At 34.1% G+C, this 16,937-nt stretch overlaps 1 protein-coding gene across 3 annotated transcripts in view; it reads right to left on the reverse strand.

Annotated features, from left to right (window-relative positions):
• FSTL5 (follistatin like 5) overlaps window positions 1-16,937 on the reverse strand; it is a 243,654-nt gene that overhangs the window by 173,321 nt on the left and 53,396 nt on the right. For all 3 annotated transcript variants that reach the window (XM_032444360.1, XM_015860999.2, XM_032444359.1), the window contains one exon: window positions 9,675-9,708. In XM_032444360.1, the coding sequence (XP_032300251.1) occupies window positions 9,675-9,708 (34 nt within the window). The remainder of the gene's footprint in view (window positions 1-9,674; window positions 9,709-16,937) is intronic.

Genomic DNA, 16,937 nt, shown 5'->3' on the forward strand with positions numbered 1-16,937 from the left:
AAAAAATGTATGATGCCCAAAATTCAGATGATGAAGATAGAAGGCTGGACAGGAAAGGGAAAACCATGCATTCATTTCTTACATATGTATGGAACTGAATGATCTAAGAGGCTTTCCATCTTTTTATACTAAGAGCTTAAATAGCTACTGTGAGCTGTACAAAAAAACAAAAAATAAAAAAAAAAAAATTAAAAAAAAAAAAAAAAAAAAAAAAACACCTAGAAGTGAATTCAAATATTTGATCTCTAAAAGCTTTGGAGGTTCAAAGGCACATTTCTGTCCTTGGATATGCAGAGGAGGCTGTATATTGAAGCCCCTGCACTTGAGAAAATAGAATTGCCTGTTCTCTCCTGAGGGCACAGCTTACTTCCTGCATAATCAAAGATATGAATGAATAGCATGGTATGAAAAATCAAGACAAAGTTCATAAAAGGGGCAGAGTTGGAAAAGAAATGTGTAACTTTAAGTCTTCCATTCTGTTAGGAAAACAGTGTCTCAAATTTTCACACAAAAAAGTCTGTATGATCACTGGAGTAGCCATTCTCTGTATTATTTGAAGACTGAATTTTATAAGGAAGTTTATATGAACATTTATGGATACAGCATGTCAGATGAGGTTTAAATAGTTTTGTGTATAATACTTTCTATTATTTTACTCTCTCAACTATAATACCTTCCTTGATAACATTAAGAAATCTAGAGTTTTAATCATGTTGGCTACTGACGTCTTCAAACAACTGATTTTTTCCTTTGTTATTACAAAATTACAATCTTGATTATCACTTTAAAAAAATTAATCTAGTTTCCAGAAATTTGTACCAACAAATTTCATCTCATTTTCACTCAAAACTTAAAAATCGTTCAGTTATTTCAAAAACATAGAAATACAGATTCTACCAGAAATTTCTTTCTACAACAGGAGTTTCCTTCATGGTAGACTGTGACTTGAAATAATTAATGCAGATTTAAAACAACAAAAAACAGAACTATTTCTAATGCTGATGTTGTTTGCTGACAGTATCTANAGGCTTTCCATCTTTTTATACTAAGAGCTTAAATAGCTACTGTGAGCTGTACAAAAAAACAAAAAATAAAAAAAAAAAAATTAAAAAAAAAAAAAGAAAAGAAAAACCCACTACAATATGTTTTAATTTGACTAGAGATAATAAAATGTTAGGCTATAAACTGATTAGCCAGTGCTGTAATTAAATTACACTTTAAATACTTAAACTGATGCTAGTTTTATTCTGTGGAATATTTACAGCCGGCCAACACCTAAATGGTTCAAAAAGTATATCTTCACGGGATACAGTTGCCTCATTTAAAGCCCATTAGTGTTACTTTGTACTGAAATTATTTTCTTAAGAAGTTGTGCATGAATGAAGACCAGTTCTAGGGCACGTTTTCTGGAGTAAAGAATGGCTGTCTACCTAGCAGCATGCCTTAGTTTAGGAAAAAAAAAAAAAAATGGAAATAAAAGGAACACACTAGAACTGTTTTAACTACTGAATTGGGAATATTCCTGTAACATTAAGAGCTACATTAATTTGTGTAATGCCCGTGGGATGTTGCTTATTCATATATCACGGTACTAGATCATTAGTACAGTATCAAATAGGCAGACATATCTGTACTAACAACCAACTTTTTTTTTTTTTTTCCTGAAAGATGCTTATGTGCTTCACAGCAGGAATAATGGTACAGAATCATTTTCATATTTCTACTCTATAGACAAAACAGCAGGAAACTGCTGCTGCTCATCTGTGAAGAAAGCACTATTTAAAATATATATATATATATATATATATATATCTTGAAAACAATTCTGATCAAAAGAATGGGAAGAAGGGAAAAATAAAGGATAAAGTTACATTAAGTCATGTCAGAATAGATTTTGAAAGCTTATGGCACTTGAGTTTACATCTAAGAATTAGGTTTTAAGGCACTCATGGAGCTATTTACATTTTAAGGATCAAAAATTAAAAGGTATTTATCAAAGAAACCTATATTTATATTTGCAAATTGAAAAACAGAAAGACATTTGATCAACAGCAATCTCCAGTTGGGATCTTCTCAGAAGAGAGTCTATTACCCACATTTAAAAACCTAGTTAAAACAGATGCATTCATTCCTTGCGAGTTCTCTTTAGAAGCATTAGACTTCTAAGCATAATCAAAAGAGGCAGCTGGGTCCACCCTTTATGATAATGTGCCATGCAGCTTTATTAATCTGACCTTTGGAAATAAATGAGAAATTTAATACTGCCCCACCATAATTGTTAGTGGCAAGCATTTTAGCAGTCTTTAATTTGCACTTCACTTTAATATCTGCTTTCAGTTATGATGTAAATGTTAACAGGATCTGACACTGCTAATCGTGTTTCTGTGTCTGATGCAGTGGCCAAAGAACGTGTTTGGAGTAAACTGGGATGTGACCTTAACGGATAATGAAATGCATCAACTCTGGCTCTGCAAAGAGTAAAACAAAAAAAAAAAAAACAAAAACCAAAACATGTAATTGTTTCAATTGGCATCTGAGTAATATACAGTGCTGCAATTACTGGGTAGGCCCGAGGATGTGGGGGAGTACAAATCATATTCACGAGTTTAATATTTCAAGGTTACATGACTTCAGACTGTCCTTTCAGCTGACTGCAAGAGATATATGATACAAGATAATATTATCCAAATACAGTCAATAGCATTCTGAAGAATTCACAACAAAGGCAAAAATTCTGTTTTTCAGATTATATGAGTAAGCAAATGTCTTCTGCATAAAACAAATCTGTTGCACTTTTCTGCACAAGTGCTCTTAAGGGTTTTATGATCTATAAACAACACAGAAAAACAATCCACAAGTCATGTTGATAGCTATCAAACTTGTGCTGCAAGCATGCAATAAAAGGTAACATAGTACTTGAATAAAAGGAAACAGCTACTTACAGGTATCTACTGTAGAATAACATAAATTAAATTGTTTATTTCTGAAATACCAGTATGTATGATCTGTCTTCTGAACATTCTGTACTCTCCTCAGAATTCACTTTTTCTTTTAGGATGACCATTGCTGGCTTTTAAACACTTCTGCAGAAATAGTCCAATAGGAAATAGTATTTATCAAGTTGTTTTGTTATGAGTTTTTTTTGTTTTGTTGTTTGTTTTTTTGTTTGTTTTTTAAGTCTACATCTGAAAATGGATGCTTACGAAGCTGTTAAAGATGTTTGGAATTTTAGAAGGATCTTGATCTTTTTCATTGGCATAAATATCAGACCTTTTTTCTTCTTCAGGAAAAATTATCTTAGAAGGCTATTTTAGATCAGTCTATACTAAGATTATCCTCAGATATTATAGAGTGTTATATAGTAGAAGAATAACAACAAATAATAAAAGCTGCTTTTCCTAAAATGAAACCACTGATTGATTAACTATCAAATTATATACTTACTCTCCTACCCCCCCAAAAAAGTAACAGTTTCTAATGTAACTGCTTTACAGCTGTTTCTAACATTGAGTATTCTTTTTGAAAATCCATTCTAAAATCTTTTCAATTGGTAAGATGTGAAGACTGTCATACTTAAACAAACATTCAGCCACCTTAAGTTGTTCTTGCTCCAGTTCTATTGCTTCCAGTCAGAACAACCACCTTCCAAATCACATGTCCTGTGAAAGAATTTGCCCCTGCTGGCTAGTATATATCAGAATTAACTGAGGTACCAATGGTGCATGTACAAAGCCTGCAGAGCTCTGAGTTTCACAAGCAACTGCCTCTTTTACATTCTCAGAATTCTATTAATTCTGTAATCAAATGCATATTTGGTATATGTGAACAGCTTGACATGCATACCCTGCAAACACTGCACTAATGATTTTATTATGAATAGTATGGAACCCAAGAATACTTCTTCATTGTACCGCTTTCTCTCTGAATTTTGTGCAGGCCTTTGGCACACAAAAGCTACTTCAAAGTCCTTCAAAAGCCATTTGGGTTTCCTGTGTTTCTTTCAAGAAGAAAGAAGAAAAGCAAATAAATATAAAATATTCTTTTGAAAACAAATATACTTCAGAGTATTTCTTTTTTGAAGAAGGCGGCTGAAGATATAAAAGAATTCTAATATATGAAATTACACAGCTTGTAGCAAAAACATGTGACTTACAAACTCAATATCAGTAATAAAAGATAGACTAACTGAGAGAAAGTATGGTTCTCTGTTTCATTTTCTCTCCTCACCCTGCTCTACGAAGAGCATAAAAAAAATCTCTCCAAAACATGTGCAATTCCATTAAAATTAAGTAGTATCTCCTTTCACATAACTGTCTGCTAGTTTTTATAAGACTATGGATGAGAGAAAATTGAGAATTTTTTGAATGGGAAATAGAGAAACATTTCTTATGGCAATTCTTAACAGATGAGAATCTGAGCTGACTAGGTTCTGGAGGAGAACGGAATAGGATGCGAGGGTCAGTATTGTCTACACTGAATTCAGAGAATCCTCAAACCACCTCTTAAAAATGTATTCATTCAGCTAAATCAGAACATAATAAATAGAGTATTTGGAAGAAAAAATATTTAGTAGCTGCATTCCAATGTAAAGTACACTCTTAGACATACATTTACTAACTTGCCTGCTGTTACATATACTCTCTAAAATGTTATAAATCTTTATGATATGTTCTGGTCTACTAGAAAAGGATTACAGCACTGTGACAAATGAAAACATGAATCAATTCAGTCCAGTAGGACTGCAGTTCAGATTCAGACCATAATTACACAACACTAGTCTGCTGAAATATGAATTTAAAATCATGTGATCAAGCAGACATAATGATTCACTGGAAATATACATTACAGAAAGTAATGAAGTGGATTATTTTCCATAATTAATTGGTTTTACATAGCATAAGATCCTGATGCCATGCATTCTCATCAGGACATACACAGTTTTCTTCAGTAACAAAAGCAATACTGGACTGCCACACTGCAGGATAGACAGTTTGCTCACCCACTGGCATGTGAAAATATCTCCAGTTACACTGTCAAATTAAAAATTCATTAATTTATTTAAGGCCTTACTGACTCTGTCCCTTAAACTCTTTTCATTTTGAACAGTATTAAGCTTTTTTTTCCATCCCTCTTGTCTGGTGATTATCTGGGTATATTAATAAAGACTACAAAACTAATCTGGAAACCCAAACAAAGTCATAAGTGCTTTGCAGGTGTGTTGTGTTACCTTATAAGGAGCAAAATGCTAGTAAGATGGGAAAGCAATGCCCATATAGTATCTCTTTTTTTTTCTGGTATCTAAAGATCATAAAGGATACATACATTTGTTAATATCTAAAAAGCAGATATGTTAATAAAATATTAAATTGTTTTCAACCAATCAGTGAGTCAATAATGATTTCATACTCACATTATCTAGGTAAGCACAAAGTTAGAAGGATTTAATATAATTGAAAGCCTGGGTTATAATTATGGTCAATCAACATTCTGCTCAGTTTCGGATGTTAATGATGTTTAGAACTTATATCAATAATAGTTAGCAAAAATTTAAATAACATTCTGCAGAAGTAGCCCCTAAAGCACACCTAAAATGAAGTACAAGTTCATATCATTGGAAACATTTACATACATATGTCATAGTATCATAATGTCTGGGTTGGAAGGAACTTTAAAGATCACATAGCTCCAATCTCCACACAGTGATCATCTCTAAATGCTATTATGATCATGTGTTTGCTTTCCAGATCTTTCCTATAAAAAATTTACATACCTTTTAGTGACCGTTCTTGAAGTTGCTAAAATGAATGGGCAAAAATAGACAAGTTGTAGAGTGGTATGATAGCTGACGCAATATTACAAAACTGATGTCCGTACTATCAGTCTAATTTCAAAATTGTTTTGGAGGTTTTTGTCCTGGTAGATTTTCAGTGGTTTTGTTGTTATTGGATGGTTTCAGGATAGATATATGCTTTTTTTTTTTTTTTTTTTTTAAATAAATACATTACACTATGCTTTGCTATACTGAAATTAATACATAGTTTTTAAACCAACACACTGCTGTATAATAATTCAAAATAATGGGGACTAAATTTTTCTACTGATCATCCAAACCATCACCAGTTAAGTGAATTATTTTGTGACAGTGTACTGTAAATGTTACTCCATATTATCTCCTAAAAGTGATTAAGATGAGTTTGCAGTTTGGGGAAAAAAAAAAATTAAGTGTCTTCAGTCAAATTTCTGATTGCTAGAAATAGAAGCTTTCCAGAATAATGCTGGTGGAAATGATTTCTACATTAAATATATTTGCAACATACTCTATTAAAAGTATTTAAAATTCTCCAGAGCTAAGCATAAGCTAGGAATACTGTTCTGCACACTGCTTACATAACATGCTTTCTAATATTGCCAGACACATTTCCTATTTATCTTGAAAATATCTATTTTACCACCCACCATTTGTGTAGAATAAAATGATATTAATTTGTGTGCAGCAGTTAAGTTTGGAAAATAGAGGTAAGGAAGGCCAAATTGTGACTCCAAACCAGCAAGGTGATTGTTTGCTCTGTTATTTCTTTCAGGTTAAAAGACATGATTTTGGAAAATTAAAACAGTAATTTAAATATTTTTAGTATTTATTAATATTGTGTGCCCCAGTGGCATTTTGTAAATGTATATGTTAAGATTGTGTAAATAAAGTGAAAAAATGTTTAAAAATTCATATGCTGCAAAATATTTCACATTCTTACATGGTTAAATAATCTTTTTCAGATTTTAGAACCCTATTGTTATTGAACAGAAGGCTTGTTTTTTGTCTTGCTGATAACCACTTTAACACAAAAAAATCTCAGCAGTATAATGAAGCTTGCCATCACACAATGAAATTGTAAGACCTGTGTTGTATTACTTTATGTAAAAGCAGTGTTTCTTGTTTCTAAACAGCGTATAGAATCTTCTGTTATATGTTGCAGTAAGGAAAAGAATATCACAGATCAGAGAGAGATTAGATTAATGTCATAACAGGGCATGTTTGAGAACTGCCTTCTATTTTGGCGTGAGTGATTTATTGGTTACTAGCAGACGTAACAGATGGGAAAAACAACTGGGTCAGAAAAGCGTAAAGACAAAAACCAAGCACTACAAAAATAATAACATCATTAGTAAAATATAAATAGAAATCAGATTTATTTTACTTTATCTATTAGTTTAAAATAAGTAGGCAGTTATAAGAAAGGTATGAAATGACACCCATCACTAACTTACCAATCCTTGAATTCTGCTACAATATGCACGTCTTATAAAAAATACAATTCCAAAGAAGTACTGAATAACAATTAGATACTGGAACGCAGATATCAATGGAAGTCATGAAGCACACCAGAGCCTCCAGAGTTTCATTTGGCTAGCCTGTTTAACATGAGAAGCAGTTGTCCTCCAAATTAAGATGACAACATTTAATTTCAAAGTTTCAGAAGATTTAAGGATCTGCAGAAAGCATTTTGTCCCTTTACTGTATTTAGTAGCTGCAAAATATGGAATGCATATAGAAAAAAAGAAAACTAATCTACAGAAGAGAACCTGTGTTAGAAAGGAGTCGGACTAGATGACCTCCAGAGGTCTCCTCGAATGCCCAGAATGGTGTAACTCTGTATGTGAAAAAGTGGGATCATTTTTTTTCTAAAGCCTGCCCTGTGTACCTATGAATACTGGGTAAGCCTTCCAGACCACTGAAATCTTCCACACTGAATTGTCAGATTAAGCTGTATGCGCAGCATGCAGGAAGTTCAGTTGATTAAAACTTTACTCAAGAGTTGTTACAGATATAATCACAACAAACTTTGTGCATCTGAGCACCAAACTCACTGCCTACTGGGAGATGATGAACATCTCCCTTAAAATAGTTTCATATTTTGCTTTGGCCGTAGTTGCACCAATACTGAAAAATGCTTATTTGATTAGTTAACAGCTAATTAATATGATGAGCACTCCTAACTAGCTTACTACTTGGTCCCTAATTTTAACTACAACATGATACAACTCTATAATCACAAATGTGATTTCATGTTTCTGTACATTTCTTTGCAAGTATAAACTTAAAGTTTGCAGTTCTTCAAGTTTAACAAATCTTTCATTTCTATGATATAATATCAGTTTTCATAACCTTTTTATGTAACTTGTGTTAAATCATAAAGTTAGGTTTTTGAACAATATATCTTGGGTATGCTCGCAACATCTAAAAATAATTAACCCAGTTACTTAAGAAAACTTAGTCCAGAGGTTATTTAAAATTTGAGTTTTCTTTCTGGTTTATCATACTGTGAACATTTTCTAAAAGAAGGACTTACAGTCCTTCAGATTATGTAAACTATAGAACCAAGAAAAACATGCCTGTACTGACAGAACTACACACAATCATCAGATTTGGCTTCCCTTTAGGTGCCTGCATGTAGCCTTAGCATGAAGAAAAGTGAGGAAAAGGAGATTAATGAGCACTGTGATATATCAGTGAATCAAGAACAGCTAACACAGGTGATATGATTACACATTGCTTTTTAGTGTAATAAAAGAATTAGGTTAGTTTGTTACTTAATGCTTTCTCAGGAACCTTTAGTATTCTTTTCTTTTCTACCCCCCCTATTCCTCTTCAAAGCATTTCATAACCTACCTCTATAGGCACCTACAATTTCAAGACAACATTCTTTGAGTGTGACAGAAATTTCACTTTGCATTATTTGCAAAACAAACTTTTAACAAAGCAGCTTGGGTGTTCTCTCCCCTAACAGACACCATACTAGAAAGACACACAAAAGCCACAATGTAGGTGTAGAGTAGGAAATAATAGAAGAATGATGGCATAATTGAGAGCCAAAGGTTAGCTATAAGAAAACCTCACCAATTCTGATGCCTTCAACCTAGATGGAAAATGCTAAAGCTGCTCACCCAAACTCCACAAAGAACCAGTCTCCAAAAGAGATGCTGCTGCTGTGGTGGTCAGCCCTTAAATGAAGTCTAGGAGAGGTGGAGTCAGGCTCCCGCTATTCCAGGAGCACAGCTGAATTACCTTCACCTGTGCTCCTACAGTTGACCCGAAACTCACCTCAACTGGTTAATCAGAGGTTCAGGCTGTGATTACCAATTTCCTATACAGTGGGTTTGGGAACATTCTATTTTATTGATACAGGTCTGTTTCTTTAACCCAGATATTCTATTTTATGTAATGCACAACATAAGTTATACTGAAAGTATAAAAAGACTTAGGCAAAAATCACAGATGACTACTCTTGCAAGGCATCCCACTAAGGATGTGAATCATTTGCCAGTAAATTTGAATCACATACAACTAGAATTGTGCAGAATAGAAAGCTAAAGTGTCTATACTGATGTTTCCTTAAGATATACCAAGTTTCCACAGTTTACTTCACAAACATGGTAAGAAGACAGAGTCAATCCCATATAGAATATAGCAGTCAGCCTTGTTTTTCCTCTATCAAAGTTTTTTTTAAATGGTTCCTTAGATATACACATTTTATCACACTTCCCTGAATATTTTTTGTCATTTCAAATACCAAACACCTAGAAATCACATGTATACATTTTGTTATTACTAAAAATGAATGTTTGATTTTTTTTTAAGTTACAAGAACCACCACATTTTGAAAAGAATTAGCACTTACCTTTACTTCTTGAGCTCTCCTGATTCTTTTCCTGCTGCAATTAAAAGAAAAAAATGTATTATTTTAAGTAATAGTTACCACGTAAATCATAGATACACAGATCCAAAAGAACTTATTGTCTAGTTCATCCTCCTTCCTGTTCAAAGATGTCAGCTGTGCTGCAGAAAGATTATTATACTGCCTGTTTTTAAAATCCCCTAGTATTTTTCATAATGACAGTGATTGAGCACTAGAACACACTACCTGGAGAGGTCATGCAGTCTCTGTTACACTACATCTATCTTGGGAGATATTCAGAATTCATCTGCCTAAGCCTCTTTGCAATGTGATATTATTCTGAGGTTAGACCTGCCTTAATCAGCTGGTTGAACTAAGTGAGCACTGAGATGACAATATGCATAAATGATTCCATGAGCTGAGAAAGGGTGTCCAGAACCCCAAAAGCAGAGCTTAACTGTTATCATACTTGGAAAGTTTCATCCCAACTGACAGAATGGCTGCAGGACACTGACAGGAGATATGTCTGCCCACCTGGGAAACACAGTCCTGGCAGCTCAGCCTTCAGCCTAGTGAGTCAGCAAGGGAACCAAGGACATCCCTGAAGTGCATCTGCACTGCTGACAGCCAGAGATGTCCTGAAGATACTATTGGTAAAAATGAAACAAGCATCAGAGGAAAAACTTATGACCTCAGAAGGTGAAAAATAGCCTGCAAAAGAGGAAAATGCCCTTAAAAAAGATAAACAAATGGAGAGCAATCAAGAAGATATGATAAACAAACTCTGCTGTGCTCTATTCTGATGGAACTGGTAAACCCGTGGTGGTATCAGATACACCTGATGGGGATCAGGATTCTCAAAACAGCATACTGGAGTGTCTAATCAATTGTTTTCCTCCCAACCTGCATCATCCAACATCTCAGCTATCAAAAGAAGACCTTCTCCTTGAGCAAGTGACAACAGTAAGACTGTCACATACTGCCTTGTGGCGTTATCTACATGAACACGGAGCAGGTATGAAGAAGTGGCACAGAAAACCCATTCAGAGTATCATCATAGTATCACAGTCTCGTGCGGGTTGGAAGGGACCTTAGAGATCATCGAGTCCAACCCCCCGGGATTCGAGCCTCCTGTGTAGCAGAGCGGCACTTCTACCACTTGCGCCACAGGGGGGATTCCAACCCAGGGCCTCCTGTGTTGCAACACGGCATTCCTACCACTTGCGCCACTGGGGCACACTGTATTTCACTGTATTTTGCATTCCTGTATTTCAAGCAATGAGACAATCTAATTTCCCTTTGTAAAACAATATGGCAATGTTCCTTCCAACCCAATCCTCCAAATCTACATCAATGTGTTTTTTTCTTTTTCTCCTGTTGTTTCAAAACAACAAAGTAGGTCAAAACCTGCACCTACCTGGAAATCACATCTTCAAAACACTCCATGTCTACATGAAATGCACTGGTCAGATTTAAAGAGAAAAAAAAAGAAAAGAAAAACCCACACATACACCTGTTTTTATTGACTATAAAATGTGGGGTACCAGATTTTAAAGCATTTTCACAAACATGCCTAATGTTTCCTGAATACAATAAGTGGTATTCCTTGATTACAGCCTAAATTTCCAAGTAAATCAAAGTACTGATTCTCATGTCATCCCAGGTTTAGCAATGATTACCTCCTCTGACACTTCTTTTTAATCTCTAGTCAGCATTTGGTTAAAACTACCTAGCCAGTGCTTCCTTTTTGTCTTCACAAAGGAGAATATTTTCCTTTTCATTTTCTCTCTCTTCGAAGGTCAGGGAGCAAAGCTCAGACTTTGCTCTAACAAGCCAGAGGAACTCAGAGGAATCTTATTCTTGTTCAGCAAGATGGACTTATTAAAAAAGAAAAAAATGTGGTAAGAAGTCAGAGTTATGTTAACATTCAGACACTGCAGCATGTAGTCTCAGAGGACACTGTCACCCCACAAGCCTGGCTAGTCTAATTTACGCTCCTTCCATTCCTTTAGTTCATAATTATAAAGAATGGGATGTTTTATTCCAACAAAGCTGCAAAGACTTTATCTGCTACTTAGACTGCAATAAACAGACTCTGAAGGTACCGATTACAAAAACACAGCAGCCTTGTAGGAAAGCAATACTGAGAATCCTGATTTCAAAGAAGAAGAAAAAGGATGCCAAGAAGAGGAAACTTGGGCAAAGCTGGGAGGGGAACAAATAAATAAATAAATCTTTGGATGATTTGGAGATTACTGAGCAACACTGTATGGCTTCAATTTCTCAAAAGACTCCATCTACAAAGACAGCCTTTCCTAGCAGATCACACAACAGCCCCAGCACAACACACCTTCTACTAGTGAGAAGCAACTAGGAGAAGCAGCTACAACAGCAGCCAAGCTCATACAGATGGAAGGAGAAGTATGTAAGCCTGAAGTTACTTTGAGGTTAACCAGGGATTAGAGCATGTAGAGCATCTCTTAATTACAAAATGAGCCCTCTGATAGGAAAGGCCTGCCATCTTAACAGCCTCTGCAACTCAAAACATAGCAAAGAAAATACTGAAGTAAAACTTATACAGAACGTGAAAGAGATACAAATCACTCTTCATTGTTATTAAAAGATATGAGAATGTGGATTAACATATACAGAAAAACATTAAAAACCAATGATTTATGTTATTGAACAAATGTTATAAGCACCTGTAACTTAGGAAAGAGTTCACAAACTCTTCCTTATTGAAAGGAAAAACACAAGAGAAGCCATTCCTCTAGGCTTCAAGATGCACCAGGGGAGATTTAGGCTGGACATTAGGAAATACTACTTCCCTGTTAGAGTAGTCAGGCAGTAGAATGGGCTGCCCAGGAAGGTGGAGGAGTCACCAACCCTGGAGGTGTTCAAGGAATGTTTGGACATTGTGTTGAGGGACATGGTTTAGTGAGAGCTACTGGTGATGTGTGGATGGTTGGACTGGATGATCTTGTGGGTCTTTTCCAACCTTGGTTATTCTATGATTCTGTAAGCAAACAATCATCAATTTTCACTTGCATTTTTGCTGCTAGGGAGTTGATGCTAGCTGTCCCTGAAATTAAAAAATTGTTCCCCATATCCCATTAGAAGTAGTGCATTTCTGCAGTGAGGGTAGTGATGTGAAACACAAGCCATGTTGTGAACAGCCATGCAAAGATACACTATGATCATCTCAATCATCTCATCCTCACAAATGCACTGATGGTGATGAGTGTGTTGAACATAAATGTGTTTTGAAGCTGAGAATTTGCTCTATCAAATAATGTTATTGTGCTCTTTGTAGCTGTTACAGTTTCCAAGGAAATCAATAGGAGGCATTACTATGGGAATGAACAATGTATTTAGTACTCAAATAAAAACAGAATCATTAAATGAACCACAATTTTATATTATGATCTACTGTTGTAAGTCATCAGTAAATAGAACAAATCATCTTGTGCATGGCTTTTGCATCATTTTATGTTGCATTATACTGTACCATTTTCATGCAATGTATCAATGCATAGCATAATAGAACTTTAAAGATGCCTTTCCTATGTGACCAACAAACTGAATACGACACAAACTTTCCAAAGCACGGTGAATGAAAGCTGAAAAACCACCAACATTTGTGCTGCGTTTGTGAACTAAAAAGACCATGGATGGATGGCCCCACAAACTGCTTTTCTTGCAAATCATAACTTATAAGCTACTTGCAATACATATCAAACTAGGCTATGTTAAAGTATAAAAAAAAAAATTAAAAAATAAAAATTAAAAAAATGTCTTAAGGATACAGAAATGCTCTAGTAAGGAAAAAAAAATAAATTGCTTATTTATTTTCTCTTTGCCTCAAAATGCAAATAACATTAGTTTCTCTTAAAACATTCTGAGTCCCTGAGAGTGAACAATGTCACTGATCAGATAAGACATTCTGTAAATTATTTTGTCATTATGTCAAATTTTATTTTGAAGAGAGCCTTTGTATTAGCAATAGGGGAAGTAGAATAGGATAGTCAAAGGGGCTTTAAATGCAGTTATTCAAAAGAAAGTAAAAAGACCAGAGTTGATCTGTACAGGTAGATAACATTCTGGAACTAATAGAATCCCCTAGACCACTTTTTAAACAGGAGTTTTTTTAGCTCCATTCAGGTGCATATGGTATTCCTTCTGTTTTGTTCTGTTTTTTTTTCTCCCTTTCTGAAAGGAGAAGTGTTGATATTAATAAACCATGGTTGCTGCACACAGCAGGCAGCTGAATTCCAGTTAACTGTGTTCTTAGAAAGCAAACTACATACTTTTATTGCATCTATACCCTTATTCATCTATCTGCCTGCCTGAGACATCTGCCTAGGATTTAGGTGTGTGTTAGATCACACAAGTGATAAAGCAGAGGAGACTTCTTTACTGTTTTGCAAAGCTCAGGCAAAGTCCTCTTTTTCCTAATGAGTGTATTTTAAAAGTAACTCATTAACTGAATTCTTAAACAAAGTGCAAGTTAGTCTAAAACATATGGTACATCATCCTTGATAGGAGACAAAAATTAAAATAATTTGATAAATACGGAACACTAATTACAGAAAATTCTGAAGAAAGAAGAAGCACAAATCTAATGCTTGATTAACATCTTATAATGAAAATGATCACTAGTCATATCATAAAATCTAGCTAAAATGCAGAAAAATATTGTTATCTCTAATGACAATCCTGCCATGGAGGTACTTTTCTGCTACATATTATACCATTATTTTTTTACTTATTTATTTTTAAGCATTAAAGAAATAACTGCTATTAAATAAAATATTTCAGAGGGAGATATTACCGAGATAATACATTTTTACTGTTCTCCTGTAACATACGCAAGCTCAGGTAGTTGAACAACAACTACATATTAGAGTTCAATTGCAAGAAATTAAAAGAAATTTCAATTGAAAGTCACAGAATCTATTTTTTTGTGGATCTAATAATATCACAGTCACGGCAAGCAGAGAGCAAGTGTGCAGTAGAGCAAGACAATTTGGTAGGCAGCTCACTTTTTCAGAAATATAACAAAACTACAGTTTTCTGGTCGTTAGTATGATCATTTCATACCTCATTCACTGATGACAGACCAAACCCATGTTAAATTCTAAGCAGCTTCATAGCATGTGAGAGAGAAAAAAATAAAATATATATACTAATTTCAGGTATAGCGTTGGCTCTTTTTATAATGCTTTAATCATTAAAATACTTAATGCAAGGCTTAATTAGTGGAAGAGGTATAGTGCATTGAAACATGTACAGAATACTACAAGACCATGTCCAGGTACTTTTTGGAGATTTCCAAAGAGGAGACTCCACATCCACTCCAGGCAGCCTGTGCCAAGGCTTCATCACCTTTACATCAACAGTAATGCCTGCCAATGTTCAATTTGTGTCCAAAGCCTCATGGTTGTTTGTGCCTATAGCCTCTTGCCATTAGGCACCAATTCAAAGAGTCTGGCTCAGTCCTCTTTGTACTCTCCCTTCAGGCATTTATGGACAGTAATACATACTCCCTGAACTTCCACTTCTCCAGGTTGAACAGCCCCGAATCTTTCAGCCTTTCCTCACAGGAAAGAACTCTGGTCTCCTTTTGTGGAACATTATATATAATACACACACACAATTAGACTTACATTCCTTAATGAAAAATCATAGTATTCACTGTATATATTCGTTTTGGTACTATCTAAGGATGCTCCAGATTTGTATAAACAAAGTGGTAGAGAGACCTCCAAAAAGCAATATTTTAGCATACTGGATCGTCACTGGAAATTCTAGGGCCAGTATGAATACTGCATTATCTTCTCCCATAGGTGAGTTCCTAAAACTCCAGGTACTCTCACAGTAGCTGAGAAGTATTATAATTCCTTACAATATAGTGCTATTTTTCCCCTCAAAAACCCACACAGATGGATTTTAGCTGTACAATTCCCATTGACATTAATGGGAGTAATTTGCCTAAAACCTCTGCTCATTTTTTAAAATCTTATAGATGGTTTTTAAGTGTAATTTTCTAAAGTGTAATTTTCTAAAAAGGACATAATGTGTGTTGCATTTTATTATTCAGCCTGTCTGAGGCTTGTTCAGATCTTATCTTTCCTCGCTGAAAAATTTTATATAGATAGAAGAATATCTGCAGAAAGAATGACAATTAGAGTGTATAGAAACATCAGCAACAACATCAATTATTTTCTTACAGTCCAAGAACACAAGTAGCATTTAGTCTGTGTTAGGACATAATTTTGGATAAGAATCCAATCCAGAGTAGAGTCTATCTACCAGTATTGATTAAATTTTGATTAAATTTATTGATTAAATTATTAATTTAATTAATAATAATTATTAATAATATTATTAATAATAATTATTAATTATTATTAATATAATTAATTAATTAATATTATTAATAATAAATTAATAATAATTTATTAAATTAATAAAATTTAATTTTGATTAATTTATTGATTAAAACCAACACGTTGAGAATTTTCTAACAGTACACTGTTTCTACTACTCACTTTACAAGGGCAGATAAGGTAGTAATGTAAAGGAGAAGAGAAGCTCATGATATGAATATTAATCAGCTGCATCTGACTATAAAACATAAAACTATATATTATGGGATTATATTCATTTTACCAGAGATCTAATGAAAGCTTATACTGCATTACTCATATGGGAATCCAGAACACGGTATTAAGATTGTGATTTTTTCTACTGAATCCTAGAAATTCCCAAGTTAGCTCAGTATCTATCTGTTGCATTTCAGCTGCTTTTTCAAATATCAATCATAGCTATATGCGCTACAATTATATCAACAATAAATTATCCAACAATAAGTTAGCATCAGTGAAGTAGGTAATGAATATTTTCTCTTGGGGTAAGTGTCTAAAGCAAGTAGCTTTAAATAAGACAAAAATATGCAGAGACCTCCAATAAAACAGAAAACATCTAAAGTTCTGAGGTAATTAATGAGTAATTTTTAATTATAGATGTTTTAAAAAAGAGACAGTAAAACAACTATTTCACTTTCCCGATCCCAACCCATTACTGATACTTTGATAAACAAACAGCATTGAATAAATTCTATTAAATAATGCAACATTGGTTCTGCATTATTTGCACTGATGTACAATGTCTAGAAAAGAGTAATAAAACCCAACAGCATTTCCATGAACCACTCTAGAGAATGGAAGAGTCTGCTGATGTCTCAGGAAAGTATTAGACCACACA

This window comes from Coturnix japonica, chromosome 4 (assembly GCF_001577835.2).
Source record: "Coturnix japonica isolate 7356 chromosome 4, Coturnix japonica 2.1, whole genome shotgun sequence".
In the NCBI taxonomy this organism is placed as follows: Eukaryota; Metazoa; Chordata; class Aves; order Galliformes; family Phasianidae; genus Coturnix; species Coturnix japonica.